The sequence below is a fragment of the Nyctibius grandis genome, chromosome 7, assembly GCF_013368605.1.
Source record: "Nyctibius grandis isolate bNycGra1 chromosome 7, bNycGra1.pri, whole genome shotgun sequence".
In the NCBI taxonomy this organism is placed as follows: Eukaryota; Metazoa; Chordata; class Aves; order Nyctibiiformes; family Nyctibiidae; genus Nyctibius; species Nyctibius grandis.
Genome location: NC_090664.1, coordinates 31,045,460 through 31,064,218, shown reverse-complemented (window position 1 = coordinate 31,064,218; position 18,759 = coordinate 31,045,460). Strand labels below are relative to the sequence as shown.

Here is an 18,759-nt window from a genome sequence, read left to right as displayed (position 1 = left end):
TAACTTTGTCTTTTATGCAACTGCATCCTTGAAGTTTAAGAGAAAACTTCCCTTATGTGCATATCCATGGACTCTGGATCAAAGTGTCCTGATGTGAGTACTGCTGTTCCTTTAGAGCATCCACAGGAGCTGATAACGTGTAAAACTTCTCCCACCAAGTTCATTCTTTACATCTGTGAACATCTGAGTTCTATTTTGTCATGTAGACTTACTCTTGGTATAAAAAACAAGATGAAAATATTGTTTTAAAAAAGAATTTTCAGGGTTTGCTACAAGAACAAAACACCTTGTTCCTTCCCCCTCCTGAATGTGTTTTTTTATTAATGCACTTTCAAAATGACCATTCGTGCTATCCAGCACTTACAGTAAATCTGTGTCAGTTCATAGGCTCAGCAGAAGCTTCTAACTCGCTGACCTTCTGTCCTCGCAGATCCAGCCTGCTGCCCACGGTGACCCTCCTGGTAAACCACCATAGATTTGCGGAGTAAGATCTCTGTAGCTATAGCATATAAATTGTGAGAATGACAAGGTTCATTACATTGACAGGAGACTATATTCTGTAACGTAGACCTGAATCAAAGGACAGGCTTTTAATATATCAAATAAGTTCAGCAGATTGGATGAATTTAACTGCTGATTTTATTAGTGGAATTCTGTGAAATGGGAGTCAACAAGGTGTTGGTCCTGTGATATGTCCTTACAATTGAAGGCATGCCAGAATTGTTCATTCTGATTTAAAAGTCAAGTGGATTTTGAAAATTATTAAATACATTCAGCAGCAGAGCCTTGATTCAAAAATAATTTTGAGCTATACATGTTTTAAATATTATTTGTCCATGATTTTTTATAAATATACCTTAAAAAAAAAAGTGTTTTAAATTCATGCCCTTCTGAGAAGGGCTGTTATGGTTGCCAGGCAGCTGAAAGATAGTGCTCTGCTCTCAGGAGGTCATGGTTGCTCTTTTTATTGGAGAAGGCTGGAAGTCAGAGGTGTCAGCCTACTTGGAAGTGTAAATGCAAACGCAAGCATCTGGCTGTGCTCCAACCATGGTGCCAAACTCCCTGCTCGCTGAATGCATTATGGCACTTAATTTTATAATTAACAGCCCAGCTCCATCACAAGAACCTGCAGTGAAGTCAGAGCATACTGGTCTACAAGCATAAGTGAGCATCTTGTTGAGAGGCACAAATCCTCCCTAACTACGGATAGCCATCTTGCTTATAATGTGCTTCAGAAAACAAGTAGCACAAGGAAGGTATTTTTCTTTTTGCCAATCCTTTCAGAGTGGAACAGATCTGCAAAACAGAGCACAGATGGCAGCAGAATAGAGGCTTAAATGCAAAGCATCAATTGAAGCAAGTAGTACTTTTCCAACTCTGAGTAGTAGCTTTGAATCTTCTTTGTCTTGTATTTTGTTTTGGAGACACATTTTAAATGTACGACAAATATCAGAAAGTGAAAATTATAGTGGAGAAAATTAAGATTATAAAAACAGCTTATCTATACACATATATATTTTTAAACATCTGCAGTAATTTCTCACCAACAGTTTCCTAGTTCAGATTTTCTAATTAATCAACAGTAAAGTAGGAGCTTTGGAGAAAGTGACACAACAAAGTAGGTAGAACTCTCTAAAATTTTATGGCTAAGTAATTATGCAGCCTTAAATTCATTCTGGCAATGTTCAGACCTTCAAAAAAGAAGTCTAGATACATGATGTATTACATATTGAACTTGCAAATGATATTGGATTGTAATTTGGTGACAATATTTGGTATCGTATTGGAAAAAAGCAATTAACACATCTTAAGCATTGTGTTCTACTGGTGATTTTAAAATAGGTCTCAAATCTCACAGTTGTTGCATCCAGTATTTTTAAGAATGTATGATTGAATGGAACCTGGTTTTCAGTATACCATCCATGAGGAGGTGCACAGTTCTTAATATAAGCAATCCTGAATCACTTGAAAATTGTAATCCAGGCCTGTGTTTTAAGTATGGGACTCCTCTTTGCATCAAAGTAAAAGACAAGAATCCTGTTATTCTTTGCAATTTTTGTCTTTTTAGTTCACTCTTTTTTCCTAATTCACTTCTTTTGCTAGTTGCATTTGAAGTTAGAGTAAAAGAAAGCAAGAAGCAGACTGAACCTTGCAGGCTCTGACGTAGCTGTCCTGTCAATGCAGATAGCCCCTTGGCTCTTCATTGGGTGCTAGCAGGGAGGTGAAAGGGGAAGCACAGAACCACATAACCAAAAGTGGCTGAGGTGGGAAGGCACCTCTGGGGATCATCTAGTTGCCCCTCCCTGTGCAGAGCAGGGTCACCTAGAGCAGGTTGGTCAGTCTGTGTCCAGTTGGGTTTTGAGTCTCTGAAAGGATGGAGACTCCACAGGCTTCCTGGCCAACCTGTTCCAGCGTTTCACTGCCCTCACAGTAAAGAAGTTTTTTCTTATGTTCAAGTGGAATTTCCTTTTCTCAGTTTGTGTCCATTACCTCTTGTCCTGTCGCTGGGCACTACCAAGAAGAGTCTGGCTCCATCTTCTTTACTCACCCTCCCAAGTCACCCATGCAACTTAGTTGGGCTGTTCCTGACAGATTCTTTGTGGACAGCCACCTCTAAAACCTCCTCCCAGCTGGAGTTTAAGTTGGGTGCTCGGAACTGCTGCATGGAGCAATCTCCTGTCTTTCTGTTCGTATGCAGAGAGCCCATGGTGACATGTTTCATTGCTGGAGCACTTCATTTAGGTGCCTGAAGATAGTCTAAATACCCATGGTAATGTCAAGACCCCCTGCTACCTCAGATGAGGAAAATTAGACTAGTCACATTCATATCATTTTAGAAGCATTACTCTGGTAAGCAAAAGTGCTTTCAGACTTACATGCTTTGGGTGACTCTATATGCTTTGGGTGAGTCCCCCCTTCATTTCTAGTCTCTTTGTTTCACTTTAGTAACAATCTATGCTCTGCTTAATGGACCGGCCTTTGATTTCTGGAAACCTCAGTGCAGCTTAATCTGTGGAGTCACGGCAGTGTATTTTTCAGTGTATTTTAGGGTTAGGAGGGCATAGCTATTTCCCACACAAAGGGTCATTTTAGGACATTGCTGTTGCTGCAAGGGAAGATGCTGGGTTTGGGACCTGTCAGGTCTAATGGTATTTCATTAGGGACACATATGGATATCTCAGTTCAGCAGATACCTTGGGACTCAGTACACTGTCACTGAGGGTTTCTCCTGGTCTGGAAAGCACAACAACTCTTGGTGACAAGAGATGCCAGAATATGGTGTTTGCTTTCCTCCAGTTCTGCTTGAAGGTGTGATTTGCAATGCTGCAAAGAGATTTCTACCCTGCAAGAGGCCCCTTGGGTTTGCTGTTATTTCTGTGAGTAGCCTTTTTCAAAAGCATGGATTTTCAGGCCTGGTTGCTCTTGACCTGGGAAGGGAGAGTGGGGGGGAAAATGAAATCATGCAGAACACATGTTCTGCAGCATCAGCAACAGATGATGGAGGATTTGATTTTAGCTTCAGGGAAGCAGAGTCAGACCTAAGCTGCCAGCATGTTGCACACTGGCTGAATGAAAAGTGTTGGATTGGGGCACTTACTAGAGACAAATTATACTGCAATCTGACCATGATTCCAGATATTAAATATCATTTTATGATGGTGATTTAATAAGTATATGTATTGGCACTGATGGATGCTTTACATGTTTCATATACTGTCACTGAGGCTAGATCCAAAGTTGCTTAAATCAGCTGAGAAGTTCTCACGGATTCCAGACAGTTTTAGATGACAGACTCCATGCTTCATTCTGAAGTTGGGAACTTTCCAGAAGAGTTCAAATATTTTATTTTATTTTATATTTAGTTTGTATATTTTAGTCTTTTCCACATTTTTAATCTACATAATTGACATTCTGCCATCGGAATAAAATGTCATGGAAGTAAGGTTCCACACGGCATCATAACAGATGGCAGAGTGCCTGGTTTTCCATGGTAATAATAATACAGAAAAGGGAATGCTTCAAATTCCTTTCACCTCCTGCCTTAAACTTTGCAATGGTCTCTGTCCTCTTAAAACTGTACTCTGAATATCTCCCTAATGCTTTGGACATGAATTCAGAATAGAAAAATGTAACAAGTTGCTTTACCATCCAATCCTTTAATACATGTATGACATCTGGGTCTCTTCCTCCTGTTTCTTTCTGCAGGTTATTCCCCTGCTGACTGGGGAAAAAGAAGATGCGTTGTAGTAAATTTACCTGGCACTTTTTCAGTACTGAGCCGAAACAGCACCAGCATTAATACTGTCCTAAAATCGAGAGAAAAAAATACATTATTGAGATCATAATACAGAGCAAATAGAGAATACTAAAATATGCAGTGAAAGCAGATCAGTTTGAAGAGAGGTAATAACACTTGTACCTTGTCTCCTTAGTGCAAGATCTAAAAGCCCTCATTCCCTTCATGCTGCTTGAGAACAATCTTTTATTTGATGGTAGTTACACTTTTTATCCTACGATCAGCCAAGGGCAGCCGTTGTGCACCAAACGTGTAAAAGGAAGATGGATAGCAGGGCTATTGTTTGTCACTGTGTGGGAGACATATAGCAACCAGCTTTGAAACAATGTTGGGTAGTTCTGATGAAAAGACCGTCTGTGCTGTCCGGGTGGTGGGAACGGTGTGATCTGGCTTAGTCCTGATCGTGCTTCTCTGCTCGGTGAGTTTCCACGCTCCCTTCCCATGCCACATGCACTTGCAGGAGGAGGCTCAGCTCACATGGTTTGCAGAAGATTTGTGGAAGGACTGGAATGTGCAAGGGAGCACTACTTTTCCCTACTGGGTCTTTTTCCCATTAAAACATTAAGGTAAAATGTTTTGTCTCTCTTCTACATAGACCTATGCCAAAATCCACCAAATCCATTTAGGGGGGCTTTCACCAACTTGTTCTCTCTGAAAGGGTCCAGAGTGGGAGAACCTGTGCCTGAGTGCTGACCTACTGGTCAAGCAGTTCTCCTGGGCCATGCACTTGTCTTTGGGCTCTGCAATGTTACTCCCTCTGCCCCTGTCTTTGGGTGACTGGAAGTCCCAAAGCTAATTTCAGTTTTCTTTTATGAAGAAGAAAGAAAGAAGAGGAACAGCACCTAATCTTTTTCTTCATTAAAGAAACCTCTGGAGAAAGAACTCATGCACTAGATTTGAAAAAGCTTGGCACTGCTTTTTCACTGAGATCTGGTGGCATGTCACAGTCCCCACTGAGAACTGTCCACAGAACAAGCATAATTGTGATGCTTATCCAAACGATCAAGGAATGTCATACGCTATGTCTGCTCATCACAAACAGATTAATTGCCTAGTCTGGATGACAGCCCAGGCTATTCAACATCATCTTTGGTTGCTAATCCTCAAAGAATCTATTTCTTTCTTTTTCAATGTTATTGCCATGGAAACTGGCTAAATTGCAGGTCCAGATTACATCTTTACTGTTCGCTCACTTTCATTTTGATCTGCGGATATTCTTCAGGTGCCACGAAGAGGCAAAGGACAAGTCAATACTGTTCCTTGGAACGTCTAGTCACTCCCTGTACTCTCCAGCCTCCACTATGTGAGTGTAGCCACTTGCATTCTGTGTTTCCTAGGGCAAGAGGCTTGAAACCTGAAGATCTGCTACCTGCAGCCTTGTTTTCTGCAATAACATTGCTCAGCCAGGCTTGAGAGGACAACACAGCAGATTGCTTCCTTATCTATTTTTCAAACCTTTGCAAGTGGTAACACAATGATGCAGAGAGAACAATTACCATTTGGAGCACAAATCTAGGAAATGTTTTGCAGATGCACTAAAACTGTTGAAAATGGGTCTAATCAGGAGTCAAGGAGAATTGCTATTAAAAGTACATACCAATGCCAAGAATGGTGAAGTCTCTGTGTCAGAATCCAGATAATGAAGTACTTAAGGGAAGAACATTTCTCCACTACACATATGGTCTGCCTGTAACAAGTGATGGCCAGAACCAGACGTGTTGCTGTTCTCGTATTTTGGGGGTTTGAGTACTGTCTTAAGCGTGTGAGATCTCTACATTTATTTTGTTTAGGCATTCAGCTGAGTACGAGGTAAATTTGCCCTCTCTTGTAACTTGGTCTGGATTGTTAGAAGTGGAATGTAGGGACTGTGCGTCTTTAGAGACCTGTTGCAAGTTCTTGTTTTAGTCAGATGGCAATGGAGTTCTTTCTGATGGAGTAGTCTTTACCCCTTGAGAAATTTTGTAGGTTTGAAAGTGGGTGGAGGGGGGGAAAAACTGAAATGAGTTATGTATGGGGTTTTTTTAAGTGTTTGGAACACCTGGATATGCATGTATAAGTAGCCTCTAGGCAGGTATAAGATTAGAAACTGGCATTTACATAGCAAGTCCTAATATATGCTATTGACCTTGGTGGCTTTACAAGAGTCATTTTCACACAGATAGCATTTTTAATGGAGTATCTATAATGCATTAGTCACTGATGCCTTTGCCTTGTATCAGGCATTCAGATCCTTATGTCCACTTTCCTTTCCACTGTACCTGAGCTACAGTCAAGTTACAAGGAAAAAAATCTGTTCTTTATTACTGTATTGTTTGTCTCTGACACTTTTGTAATACGGTTTTGTTTTGGAGAAGTCTTTCTGTATCACTGTAAAGTCTTTCATGCCAATACACATCACTATGGATCATAAGAAGTTGAGGGGAATAAGTGCCCTTACATTGCATGGGAAAGCACCTTTGCATTACAGTTCTTCATTCTTTTTGTATGTGCAGGGTGTTGAGATGATTGATTCTCTTTCATTCTGACAACACAGTGTGCAGCACATGCTTTTGTCTGTCTCTCCAGAGAGTGAGTTAATGTTGGTAATAGAATGGGTGAGTTTACCAAGTACAGGAGGTAGCATAATTATATGATTTTGAGAGATCTGTTTCTAGCCTAATTGAATAACTTGTTAGTTTGTATGAGTGATTCATTGTCAGAGGTTGCTGTTGTTGCAGAAAGCCTTGTGTAAATTGAGCATGGCTGGTTATACGGCTGGTTTTGGCTGAACCTGGTAGTATTATGTTCTCTGTATTCTCAAAATTTGTATTCAGAAGACATGAGGGGAGTCTTTAATTTTGAGGACTATTATTATCCAACGTGTCTGCATGACTTGCTTGCTTTAGTGAAGGAGTGCTTTCCTTTGCTTTAGCCTCTGCTAGTGAAAGCAATGCATAATCTAGTGTTCATACTAGAGGAAAAGGTGCTCAGGCGACAAACTTGTATTCCTGATTCTGTCATGAATTCTGGCAGTTTTCTTGCATATGAGATGTTGCTTCCCAAGGGAGGAAAAATAAAGTAAAATCAAGAGCCAGGGAGTGAGTGTTGACCTGAAGATGTCCATGTTTTTATTTCTAAATTGGGGGAATATCAGTTATTTCACATGACTCCAGAAAGGCTCTGTGAGTGTTTGTAAAGTGTTCTAGAGGTGGCAGCATGGCAAGTTGCACTGCAATGCAATGAATAGGATGTCATCTTCACTTGAGACCACACCTCTGGGGCATTCGTACATTTGCTGACATTCCCATATGACAGCAGTCCGTTAAGAGACTGTCGTAGATCTGATTTCCCCAAATGTATCATTCCCTTCTTCCCCAGAAATTTTACCTGGAGGAAAGGAAGAAGAATTTGTTTATTTGTCCCAGATACTCCCAGAATATATCAGAGCTGGTGTCAGTATGCCATTTGTTGGCGTATGCACTATGTGATGTGCATGCCCAGAGCACTGTTTTACAGGATAATTTACCGTCAGTCTCAGGAGTATGCGAAGGGCTGGACTCTTCGGTGGAGCTCATGGCTAGTGCTCAGTCCACCTTATCATAAAAACATGATTCCAATAAATTGTGCCTGCAGATTTTACAGATTATTGTGAATGCATCAGCCATGGTTAGAGAGTTACAAATATTTCAGAAAAAGAAAAAAAAAATGTTTTATTAACCAATATCTGAAAGGAAACCTAGCTTCTTCCCTTTGTTTACCAATAATATGTAATTTTAATAAGTTGCCTGCCTCATTACAGTTTGACATATAAACCCTGTTTGACGTACTGTGGCTGTCCCTTGCACTTGGAGGTTGAATGTACTACATAGAGCATGTGACTAATGAGATGGGGTTTTGTTCATCCTTTCAGTTAATTCTGTGTGTTCTTTTCCCCCCCCGCCCTTTGTGCTGCACGGCTGATTGCCACCCTAGGACCTTGCAATGGGACACAGACCCCTCAGTGCTGCAGCTCCAGTCTGACTCTGAACTTGGGTATATGTCAGCTCTTTTTGTTATTTGTTTATCATTTCTTTGCAAGAATTATGTTGAAAATGCTTCCCAGTTGAGCTGGTTTTATGTGATTTTCATTTGCTTTGTTGACTCAAAAGGACCATAATTTAAGTTTCCTTTTTTTAGTTTCATCAATAAGAAGCTTCAGCAAAGCCATCGTTGTGGAAAAAAACAACTATTTAAAGAAGCTTGTGAGAAGATAAGCTGCTATTTCTGTTGCCTGAAGCACAATACAAATAACTATTTCATTACAGATGAAATGTTATTATTGTGGCACTTTAAAGTGCATGTACAGTTACATTGGTCTTGTTTGTACCTGTTGATTCAGACTTTTCTCTGAATCATTCGCAAGGTACTTTTTCCCCTCCTTCCTGTCTTTGCCATAGTTATGCTGTTTCCATATGCAGTAACAATTTTCCCTTTTTCCTTAAGAGCTGTATATGTGCTTATAATTGTGCACTTATACATGATCATAGTCCAAGAGTAATTGCCATCGTAGTTGAGTTCAGGCCAATCAAGCATTTTTCAAATTGTACTAGAGCTAAAATTAATATTTTCTAGTTTGGGATGGAACTTCTCTACCCAAAGCATCTGAAAAAAATAGTTAATTTTAAAAATTTAGAAATGCCTGCCTGCCTGCAGAGATATTTAGGATAAACTGTTCCTCTAAAAAGGATAGTTAGCTGTTCCTGGTTTTTTGGCAAAACCAAGTCTCTATGTTGAAGAAATTGCTCTACCTATGAACTTATGGGCTTGCCTGTCTGAGTCTCCAGGCAAACATCTTATGCTTTTACTAGTTCATGTGAAATTCATTCACCAACAATTTCCCTTTAACTACTGATTGACAGCACTCCCAGCTGCAGTTAGGGCTATTCACCAGGAAAGATGATCAGAAGGAGTTGAAAGCATCTGGAGAGCTTTCTGTACAGGGTTTCTCCACATCCAGAACTGTTAGGAATGTTTGTAATTTCCACCTGAGTGTGGCTTCAAATAGGTCGAGCTTCTACAACTTTACCTGGATCATACCAAAAAGATGGAGTTTCTTGAGCTGGTTTAATATACAGAAACCTTTTAGAAATCTTTGGTGCTCTTTCCCAGAAGTTTGGATTAAAAGATGAGCACTCCCAGGAGCAGCGTTCCTCAAACGGCATGGCTGTGCAAGGCAAGGAGGTTTATTTGACTCATAACCCTGTATAGCCACAAGACTTCAATCTTTTATAAGCAGTCAGTGCAAAGACGGGAAAGAAACCAAAGAGTAAATCTACAGGTATACTCTATAACAGAAAAATCCTGCCCCTTTTGAAAGAAAACTGTCTTCAAAACCAAGGCAGAGTTAGAGAACCAGACTTCACTCTGGTGTCATGAGACTAGATTAAAAAAAATAGCAATGCAAAAGAAATCCTTCATTCAGCATGCAAATGATGTGTGTAGTTAAACACTTCTAGTAGATACATCTTTCTTCTGGCTCCTACAGACAGAGGAATCAATTTTAATGCATGGACTTTAGTTACTGTCCTCCTACTGACAACCCATAGGCAATTTTGAAAGGAATCCTTCAAAGCTTATGTGCTGTCTATGATGAATAGTCAGCAAACTGTAAATAATAATAATTATGAGCACCTCAGATGAAAAATGGGGATGGGAAAGCAATAGATGATTTAGTGCTGCCCTAAAAAGAACTGGAGACTAGAACATTACAATCTGTATTTGGTAGAGCCCAGATACTTTAGTTATGCAAGAACCATTACAGATTGCTCAACAGGGGCAAAGAAGAACTGGGACCACATTCCTTCAGATAGAGAGAGACCACCATATCTTCACCAGTAATTACCAGGATAAGGACAACACTAGACATTTGTACAGGCACCAGCTATTCCTGAATTAGAAATGTTTTAGGTGAAAAAATCCACACATTCTCTCAGCACAGTGGTCTGGGATGTAGCTCATTTCTTGATTAGCAGTCTATGAAGAGGCTAACCCAACCAGTAGTTAAATCCAGCTCTCCATTAGGATCGATGTTCCCCATCCTTGGGCAGTTGAGGAGATATAGAGTAACCTCATGTGAAACTGTTGTGAGAATTAGGTGAGGTTCTAATTAGGCCCAGATTAGACACGTAATTAATTAGAGATTATACTTAACCAAGACCACAGTCAAGAAGCTCTTTCAATGCAGAAGGCTTAAGAATCTCAGTAAATGGAACCAGTAGCCTGGGGCAGCAGAGGACTAGTTACATAGGGAAGTCTAACTGACCAAGTAGGCAACAGAGATTTCACATCTGATGCTGAAGGAAGGAAAAACACATGAGATTTTGCTGGGGTGGGATATTTATCAAAGCTTGAATTCACACAAACTCTCAGTTAAAGCAGCTACAAAAATGTAACGCTACTAAAACTTTCATTAGCTAAAGTATATCACAAGCTGTTCAAGTTTTTTGCCCCCACGTAGGATTTTCAGACAATCGTAGCTTTTGTTCCTATTGGCAAAGTCACAGATGGTTGTAAGGAGGGAGTCTTGTTAATTTTTCCTCTTTGAAAAGAAGAAAGACTCAGAGCTGTAACAGCTATTTCTGCTCTAGTGGTTTGTTACGTGATATGGCTGATTCATACTGATTACCTGCTGAATCTAATTGCATTCAGCTTAATAACAACTCAGCCAGTAAGACAGATCAGAAAAATATATCACTGTTGTAGCATTAACCAGCTGAAGAGTTCAGTAGATGTCATCCAATGATGACAATTTCCTTTTGAGACTCCCATTTCCTTTCAGATCAATCTTAATTGATTACCTAAACCACTGTAAATGAATTAGATCAAAACCCCTTTGACCTCTGTTCTTCTGACAATCTGGAAAATGGAGAGGATATGGATAATGTGTATGAATTTTCTGCTTTTCCAAATTGCTCTCTCTAATGACATGGCAGTTCGGAAACATCGTGTCCATGAATTTATTTCCCATAAATGTGTAAGCGTGCTTGCACTTGTTGATCTAGGCAGCTGGACTTACTTAGTTGATGCATATTCTTTTCTCCGCTGAAAGTTGGCAATTTTTCTAGTAACACACTTGCAAGTACCCATTTGTTTATTCTTCCCTCCCTCCCTATGGTCAAATAATATTCAGGAAACAAATTGACCCCCCCCCACATACACGCTGATGAGTGAACTGTGTATGACTAAAATTGTTTGTGACCATGTTCAGCTGTCTCTCTTTCCCCTTACCCACTTACAGTTAGTTGGCTTTACTGATTTATTTCATATGGTTTATTTAAAATAAGGGAAGTAGTAGAAAAAGAGTGCTATACTTGCCCTGTTCCAGCTGTGTCTCGGAGCTCCCCTCCAACCCTTGCATTAGGACTCTACTAATCATAAACCTACATCAATTCCACTTCTAATGACTCCTGTGGAAGGGACAATCTCCTTCTTTATGGAAATTACCCACCTTGCCAATTAAAGGCTCTATTACTGCTCTCAGGTGAACATCTGACAGTCCTAATCCAGCCTGGTTTACACTCACTGTGCCCTTTCCACTATTGTGTATCTCAGGCTGAGGATTAACTCTTTTAAGCAGGCAAAATGTTGTAGTAATGATGGTATGAAAGAGAATTTTGTTGCATGTTATGAGGGGCACAAGCAGGTCACTTGTCTCTCCCATTTACAGTCCCTCTCAGCAGCATGACCTAGAGGTTCAGTAACTGTACTTTATTATGGCAAATGGTTCCCAGGTTAATTTTCTTCACTGCAGTTAGGTGCTTCTCATGCGTAGTGTATTGTGTTTCGTCTTAACAAACACTGAAGTATTTTTTTATCTTGTTCACAAAAGCAAACACTCTTGTTCCTGCTGCCGATTTACATTTAATGTGACTAACCTTTTGATGTCATGTATTCCATCTTAGACGCAGACTGCACAAACTAGGGGTGTCAAAGATTACCCAGGTTGATTTCTTACCTCGGGAGGTGGTATCGTACTCCAAGGAGACGCAGACACCTCTTGCCACGCATCAATCTGAAGGTAAGATTATTATTTTTTTTTCAAAAAACATTTTCATAGAAAATATGTATTCAAGTAAGAGTTAAATAATGTAAGAAAAAGAATAGTAAATCATAATATAGCTACTTATCACATATTTTCTGCAAGCCAGGTATTGTTTATGTGATTAATGGCTGTTCTGGTGAGAATAATTATAATAATGACTTTAAATTCAAGTGGAACCAAACTACTTCTGCCTTACAATGGGTTGTGCTCAGATAATAGTATAATGAGAACATATTTTCAAATAAATCATTATGAATATAATTAAAATAGTGCTTTATTCAATTTTTCTTGCTTTCTCAAGGAAGTTATTAATTCTGGGCTTTGTAAAGAGGCTGTGATGGAAAGTTGCCCTCAGATATTTGGTCAGTGTAATCGTGTCCCCCTCTAGTAGGTGAATCTTAGGAGAAGTTACAGTTTAGCTCCATGTGCTGAAAAAGGAGGCTTACGTACTTCGATGTGGACAGTCCTGCTTTCTCTCTGCTGACAGATATATTATTTGTACTCGTGGAGCTGTTTGTTAGCTGTTTGGCTTTCCTGGTGATAAGTAGTTAGTAGGGGAGTGCTGATCTATCTGCTCCTTAGACTACACACTTGCAAGCGTTTTACTGCAGAACGCTGATTGCAGGTCAATTGAAACCATTTAAAATGAATGTAAAATGGTACATTAGCCTGATGTAACTTACACGCTACTACAAAGCAGGTAGAAGAAGAAAATCTGAAGAGAGTCTTCACTGTAATTTTTGCTGTTAACAACAAAGGATCAAGAAAAGTTCAACAATTTGGTGCTTTCCTGCAGCAGATAGTGTAGAACTTCACAAGGCTCCATACAGAAGATACAAGCAGGTTGCAAAAGGTGTGCGAGTAAATCTGTCTAAACATAAGTTACTGTCAGGGAAGATAAAGTCCTAAACATAGCCAGCTTTATTTCCTGCATCTGGGTTACCAGGTAGGCCCTTAAGAAACCAGAAATGAAAACTGCTGAGCTAGATGCTCAGATTCTACTTTCGCAGACCACAAGTTTACCCTAGTCATCTGTTGTCTGAAATAGTGCCTTCAAGCATAGACGACCCTGTTGCTTGGATGCTGCTTCTTGAGCAGTATGTCCTGACAGCTTTGTCTTCTCAGAGGGAGAGGCTGCCTAAGAAGCCTCCCTAGTTCAATTCTGCTCATCTCTCTGAGGGCTGCTGAAGCCTTGAGAAGATGGGTTTTGCCCCTGAGGTCTTGCCTTCCTGGCTTGAGACTGGTAGGTGCTCAACCCTGAGGCATTATCATGGAGTCATTGTTAGATAAGACAGAGAGGATGCCCTTCCTCCCTGACACAGGGCCTTTATCCAATGCAACAGCCTATAGAAACAGGGAGTTGAAGACATGGCTTTGATATATTTACCTCTCTCAGGCCTGCAACTCCAGCACTTGTAGCTGACATGCCTTTCTGAACAGGCCAACCTCTTGAGGCAGCAACTTCTTGCAATAAGTTCTACTTGCTTTTTTCCAAGGAGCTCTTCAACTATTACAAAATCCTGTCCTTGGGCAGACAAGAGGACAACCTCCTACCCTTCAAGGGGAAAAAAAAAAACCCAACAGTGTGCTGCTATGGAGCCTGGCAGTCAGAACGGCAAACACAGAGGGCAATGTGGCTTTTCTTGGTTCTCCCAACACGTAGGAAGCTCTTGTTCCTCACTTGTATGAAAGAAGAGAAATACAAACATAAAAAGTGGTGGACTTTAAACTTCCTAGGCCAAACCTGTGATGGGAAAGGTCGAATGGTGATAAGTGGTTTTGGTGACTGGATTTATTATCTTTCGTATTCTCTGTGTCAATACAGTTAAGGAAAAAACATCAACAAAAGTGAAGTTTTAATATTTAAAGACAGAGAAAATATCATCCAATCACTTGCCTCAGATGCGTGGGTGAGAGAAAATTTAACTTCTATTTCCTTTCCAATCTGCTGCTAGGGAATTCTCTGCACATAACTTGGACATGAATATGGCCCTGCATCGGTAAAGGAGGGTCAGGAAAGTTTGGTTATTCCACTGAAATGGTATTTAACTGGAAACTCTCTAGGGGGTAAAGAAGCTTTATGATTTTGGTCTCCCAGGTCTGATGGAAATGACTTTTCAGGTTTTCAGTCTCCCAAGCCTCTTTATGAATGCTGAGCCCTTCATGCTGATATTCTAAAAGTGAACAGCAAACAGAGGGGAATTCCCTGGGAGAGCAGTTTTGAGGAGAAGTTTCTACACTGTTCCTATGCATTTGTGTGACAAAATATAGCCATTATCTTTTCAAGATAAATTGTTCAGCCATTACTATGGTTATGTGCTCAGTTATTCAGTATCTGAAGCCTTAGAGTTTGAGAAAAGAAACCCCTTATTTACTTAGATGAGTCTGACTTCAGCTTTCAGAATTCACTCTTTTGCTGCCTGCCCTGGACACTGGAAATGTCAAAATGAGGAATTTCAGGATGAGATTGTCACACACTTGCTTATGATTTGGAAGACAACTAATGAGTGGTACAGCTGGATGGAAAGATCTTTCCTGTACAGTTAAGCCACCCAAAGAAGAGTTTGAGTTTGTTCAAAGTTCTGCAGCTTTTTTGAAATGTCAGTATCAGGTTTTCTGCACATTGCTTCTCTAGAAAGAAAGAAAGAAACTCTGAGGTTCCTTAGACCTACTGCTGTCCTGGAGCTCAGTGGATGTAGGCCTTTGTGGTAGTGGCTATTCCCCACCAAACCTTGTAAAACTGGTAAAGGAAAGCTTTATTGTGGCAAGTACAGTGTGGTGCCAGAGAGCCAGATGCTATGAGCACTGAAGCCTCAGCTTGTCAGCTGCTAATTTTAGAAGAAATAATGTGGCATTATTCTTCACTGTATAAAAACAGATTAACTCCTCTTTTCAGAGCAGGTAATTCGCTTTATTTCAGAGGAATAATGACATGTCATTTCCCCCACCCACTCTATTATTTAGGGAGATGTGTATATGCATCATTCAACCCTTTGATCACAAGTACCTAATTCTTTTGCTTTATTTAGGTCACAGTAAGCTTCAGCCTTTTCTTTTCTTCCTTGTAGGATGACTTCAAAAACACACAGATCTTGGCTCTGGAGCCTGAGAAAAAAAAGTGCTCTTTACTTTTCCCCTCCTCCTTCTATAATTGGACTTGAATTTAGGTATTCATAGGCATTGAGAGACATTTAACCTGTGCTGCTTTTTCCATTCTGGAGTTGATTAAGACCTAGACTATGCCAAATGTTTTCTGAGAGGTCTCTGGGACACATTCCTTTGCTGTACAGAGACTCTCACATTGCCCCAGAATGGCAGCCCCGTGTAGCCTTCAATGTTTGGACCCTCCAAAGCACTGCAGAACTGCCCTTTGCTGAAGGCACACCTAGGAGAAAGCAGCAACAGAAAAGCCCTGGCCTGACCTCTGCCCAGGATGAATCCCTCATGGCCATACAGCAGTGGAAGGAGGTCTGTATGTCTGCCTGCAAGCTACCTTTACAGACAGGAAAACAGCCTGCACATTCAAGCTCTGCTGAGTGCCTGCCTCAGCTCCAGCTTACTGTTCTCATGCTCTCTCATGGGCCAGGAGGTAAAACCTCAGTGAGAAAAACATCACACTATACCTGCACGGGGAAGGGAGATACACTTCTGATCTGTCTCCCCTCAAAACCGTGGGGGCAGCAAGAAGGTGAAGGTCTGTGAGCTCCCTGGCTTTGCTGGCCAGTGTCAGGAATGTTGTTATTCCTCTTTCATGAAGTAGAAACTACTTCTTCATAGATAAAATGAGATGTTCTCACTTTTCTGGCTTGCCAGACTGTCACTGCAAATAGGTTAGTCTGAAATGCATTTCTGAAAAAGTAGATCCCATATATAGGGGAAGAAGATCTGACTTTCTAGAACGTTGGAGGTCCTATGTACTTCACCTGTTTATCATCTTCAACAGATGGTTGTTCATGTGGAGAAAACAAATGTGTTACCATACTCACCTCCTGAGCAGGATAACCTCATCCTCCATCACAAATGTTTGCCCAGTTCTGGCAAACAACTCAATTCAGGCCCGTGCTCCATCTGTTTACCTGCTGTATTCAAATAATGAGGATATTTTGGCTATTAGGGAAAAAGGAAAAATAAGCTCTCTACTCCATTTGGAAGTAGACTGGAATGAAGTGGCAAAACAGAGGTGAAACTCCAGACGCTGGGTTGGGTTCTGCATCTCTCTAGCGCTGTAATTCTCTGAACTAATGTTCCTGAAAGTTACCCTTTTTAAAGCACTGAGGGAGGAGAGGGGAATTCTGCTCAAAATCTAAGGCTCGTGAGATCAAGACACATGAGTTTAGGTATCTATGTTTGATACCAAATATAAGTGACTACTGTAGGGTGAATAAAAACTTTCTCTAGGTGCCATTGACTGCATTGACTAGTTCTTCACTGACTAGCTTGATAGCAGCATGCTTCATGTAGGCATGTTAACGTAGGTTTCTCATTACTGAGTAAACTGTGTATGACTAAAAGTGTCATACACCGACACTGTGTGAGGGCTGTGTCCTACTTTGAGTTTTGGTAATCAGATGACTGGGAATGACAAGCGCCAGTGCTGTGAAAACAAGTCAGGCTTCTGGAAGTTCCATGATAAAATCCATAGATCAAGTTATTTTTACTTGGATTGTTAGCGGCTGAGATTTCCAGGTGTAATCAGTGTGGAGCTCTGGCTCTGTATACCCCATAAGATAAAGTGCATCAGACCTCTAGCACAGCAAATTCTGCACCAGGCCTGCTGTGCCTTCCTGTGGCTGAGTGTAGCTCAGCTCTAGCTTTGCAAATGCATGCTGTACTTAAGAAAAGCCAGTCCCAGAACTAAGTGAGATCATACTTGAGCTTTCCAATGCCCAATCTGTCTAGACCTCATGGATCAGAAGCTGGGGTTTAAGTTAAAGAGCTTACTTTGGCTTTTCCCTTCCAGAGAATCTTAGAGCTCAGCTCCAGTCTGAAGAGGACAAGACAAGTCTGGACCCAAGAATAGCTTTGAACCCCTCATTTAATGGGAAATGCAGATGCACATTTGTGCATCACCATGCATGCAACGTATGTGCCAGGATACATGAAAATATGTGTGATGGAAAGGCATTGGACTTAACTGGGGGGAAAGCAGAGCCCCTCTGTTGTAAACAGAAGGTGGTGTTGGAAAACAGAGCAGAACTGGGATAAAAATCACTACTATAAAGAGGAGACAACCTAAAGATGAATCAGTGTTAAAGCAGAAGTTCTGTTTTTAAAGAGGCAAAGCCTTAGCATTAGAACTAATGGACACTAATTTTTTAAGAAATGTTATGGTCTATCCTAGGCAGTATCACTGAGTGGATTTAGTTATCTATAAAAATCTAGTTTGCTTTTCCTTCTAAACCTCAGTCCATCAGAGTCATACTGTGGATCTCAATAGCTGGCATAAACACCCTAATTGAAGACCGCTTTGTTTGATTAAATCAACAAAGCTTATTTTGTACTGTTGTACCAGACTGTACGAGATTGGATGAGACTAGAACGAAGCGGAGCAAAGATCTGAGGCATTGCACTGTAAACCAGTCTTTCAATAATTCCCCTTTATGCCTGTCACAACTGCATCCTCTTTTCTAAATAACAAGATTTCAAAGGTGTAGTATTTTTTTATTTTTTAATTTAAATTGGGCATGAAAATCTTTCCAAGGCATTCAGGCAGCTCCCTCTGGTGACGAAGTGATGAACTGACATGTCGTGCCTAAGGGATGTTGGAGGTGAGGAAGGGTTGCTGGTGTGGCCTGCGGAAAAACACTTGCCACATCTTTTGTCTGAGGCAAGAATTATACTTAGTAGAAGATGCTTTGGTCGTATGACTATATGAATGTAAGTGCTGATGAAAGAAGTGTGAGAAGAGATCAAGCTGTTATATAAAAAAGTTGGAAAAAAAGAAAAAGATATTATCTAGAAATGTAAAAAAAAAAACAAACTTAAAAATTCAGTTATAGGTATTATGACAAAAATCCAGGGGAATAACACACTGGTGAAATCAGCTGCAATCCCTTGTTCTTGCCAATCCCTTCTTGAAGTACAATTAGTAAAGTAGAGTTTGTTAAAATACATCTTCTCCAAGACAGCCTCATCAGGCAGGTACCAGGTGTGGTGGGTGTGTGTGCCACTCCTAGCAAGCTGCAGACATTAGGTGTATACTGCTAAAGGCTTTCTTCTACCAGCCAACTCACGATAATTTTATGTACTACAGAATTAGGATGAGGGCTTGGCTTTGGAAAATGTGTTTCTGTAGGTTTTATTGTGCAGAATAATGTATTTGACACTGACAAGGGTTACTTCTGGGAGGAAAAATGAAGAGGCTGTAGTCTGTGGTCATGCACAGTTTGGTGTCTGAGGGCAG

At 40.5% G+C, this 18,759-nt stretch overlaps 1 protein-coding gene across 5 annotated transcripts in view; it reads left to right on the top strand.

Moving 5' to 3' along the window:
- Positions 1 to 18,759, top strand: part of DYNC1I1 (dynein cytoplasmic 1 intermediate chain 1) — a 181,743-nt gene that overhangs the window by 14,903 nt on the left and 148,081 nt on the right. For 2 of the 5 annotated variants that reach the window (XM_068404648.1, XM_068404647.1), the window contains exons 4-5: positions 8,249 to 8,308; positions 12,217 to 12,332. In XM_068404648.1, coding sequence (XP_068260749.1) covers positions 8,249 to 8,308; positions 12,217 to 12,332 — 176 coding nt within the window. The remainder of the gene's footprint in view (positions 1 to 8,248; positions 8,309 to 12,216; positions 12,333 to 18,759) is intronic. The other 3 variants (XM_068404650.1, XM_068404649.1, XM_068404651.1) reach the window with 2 other exon arrangements.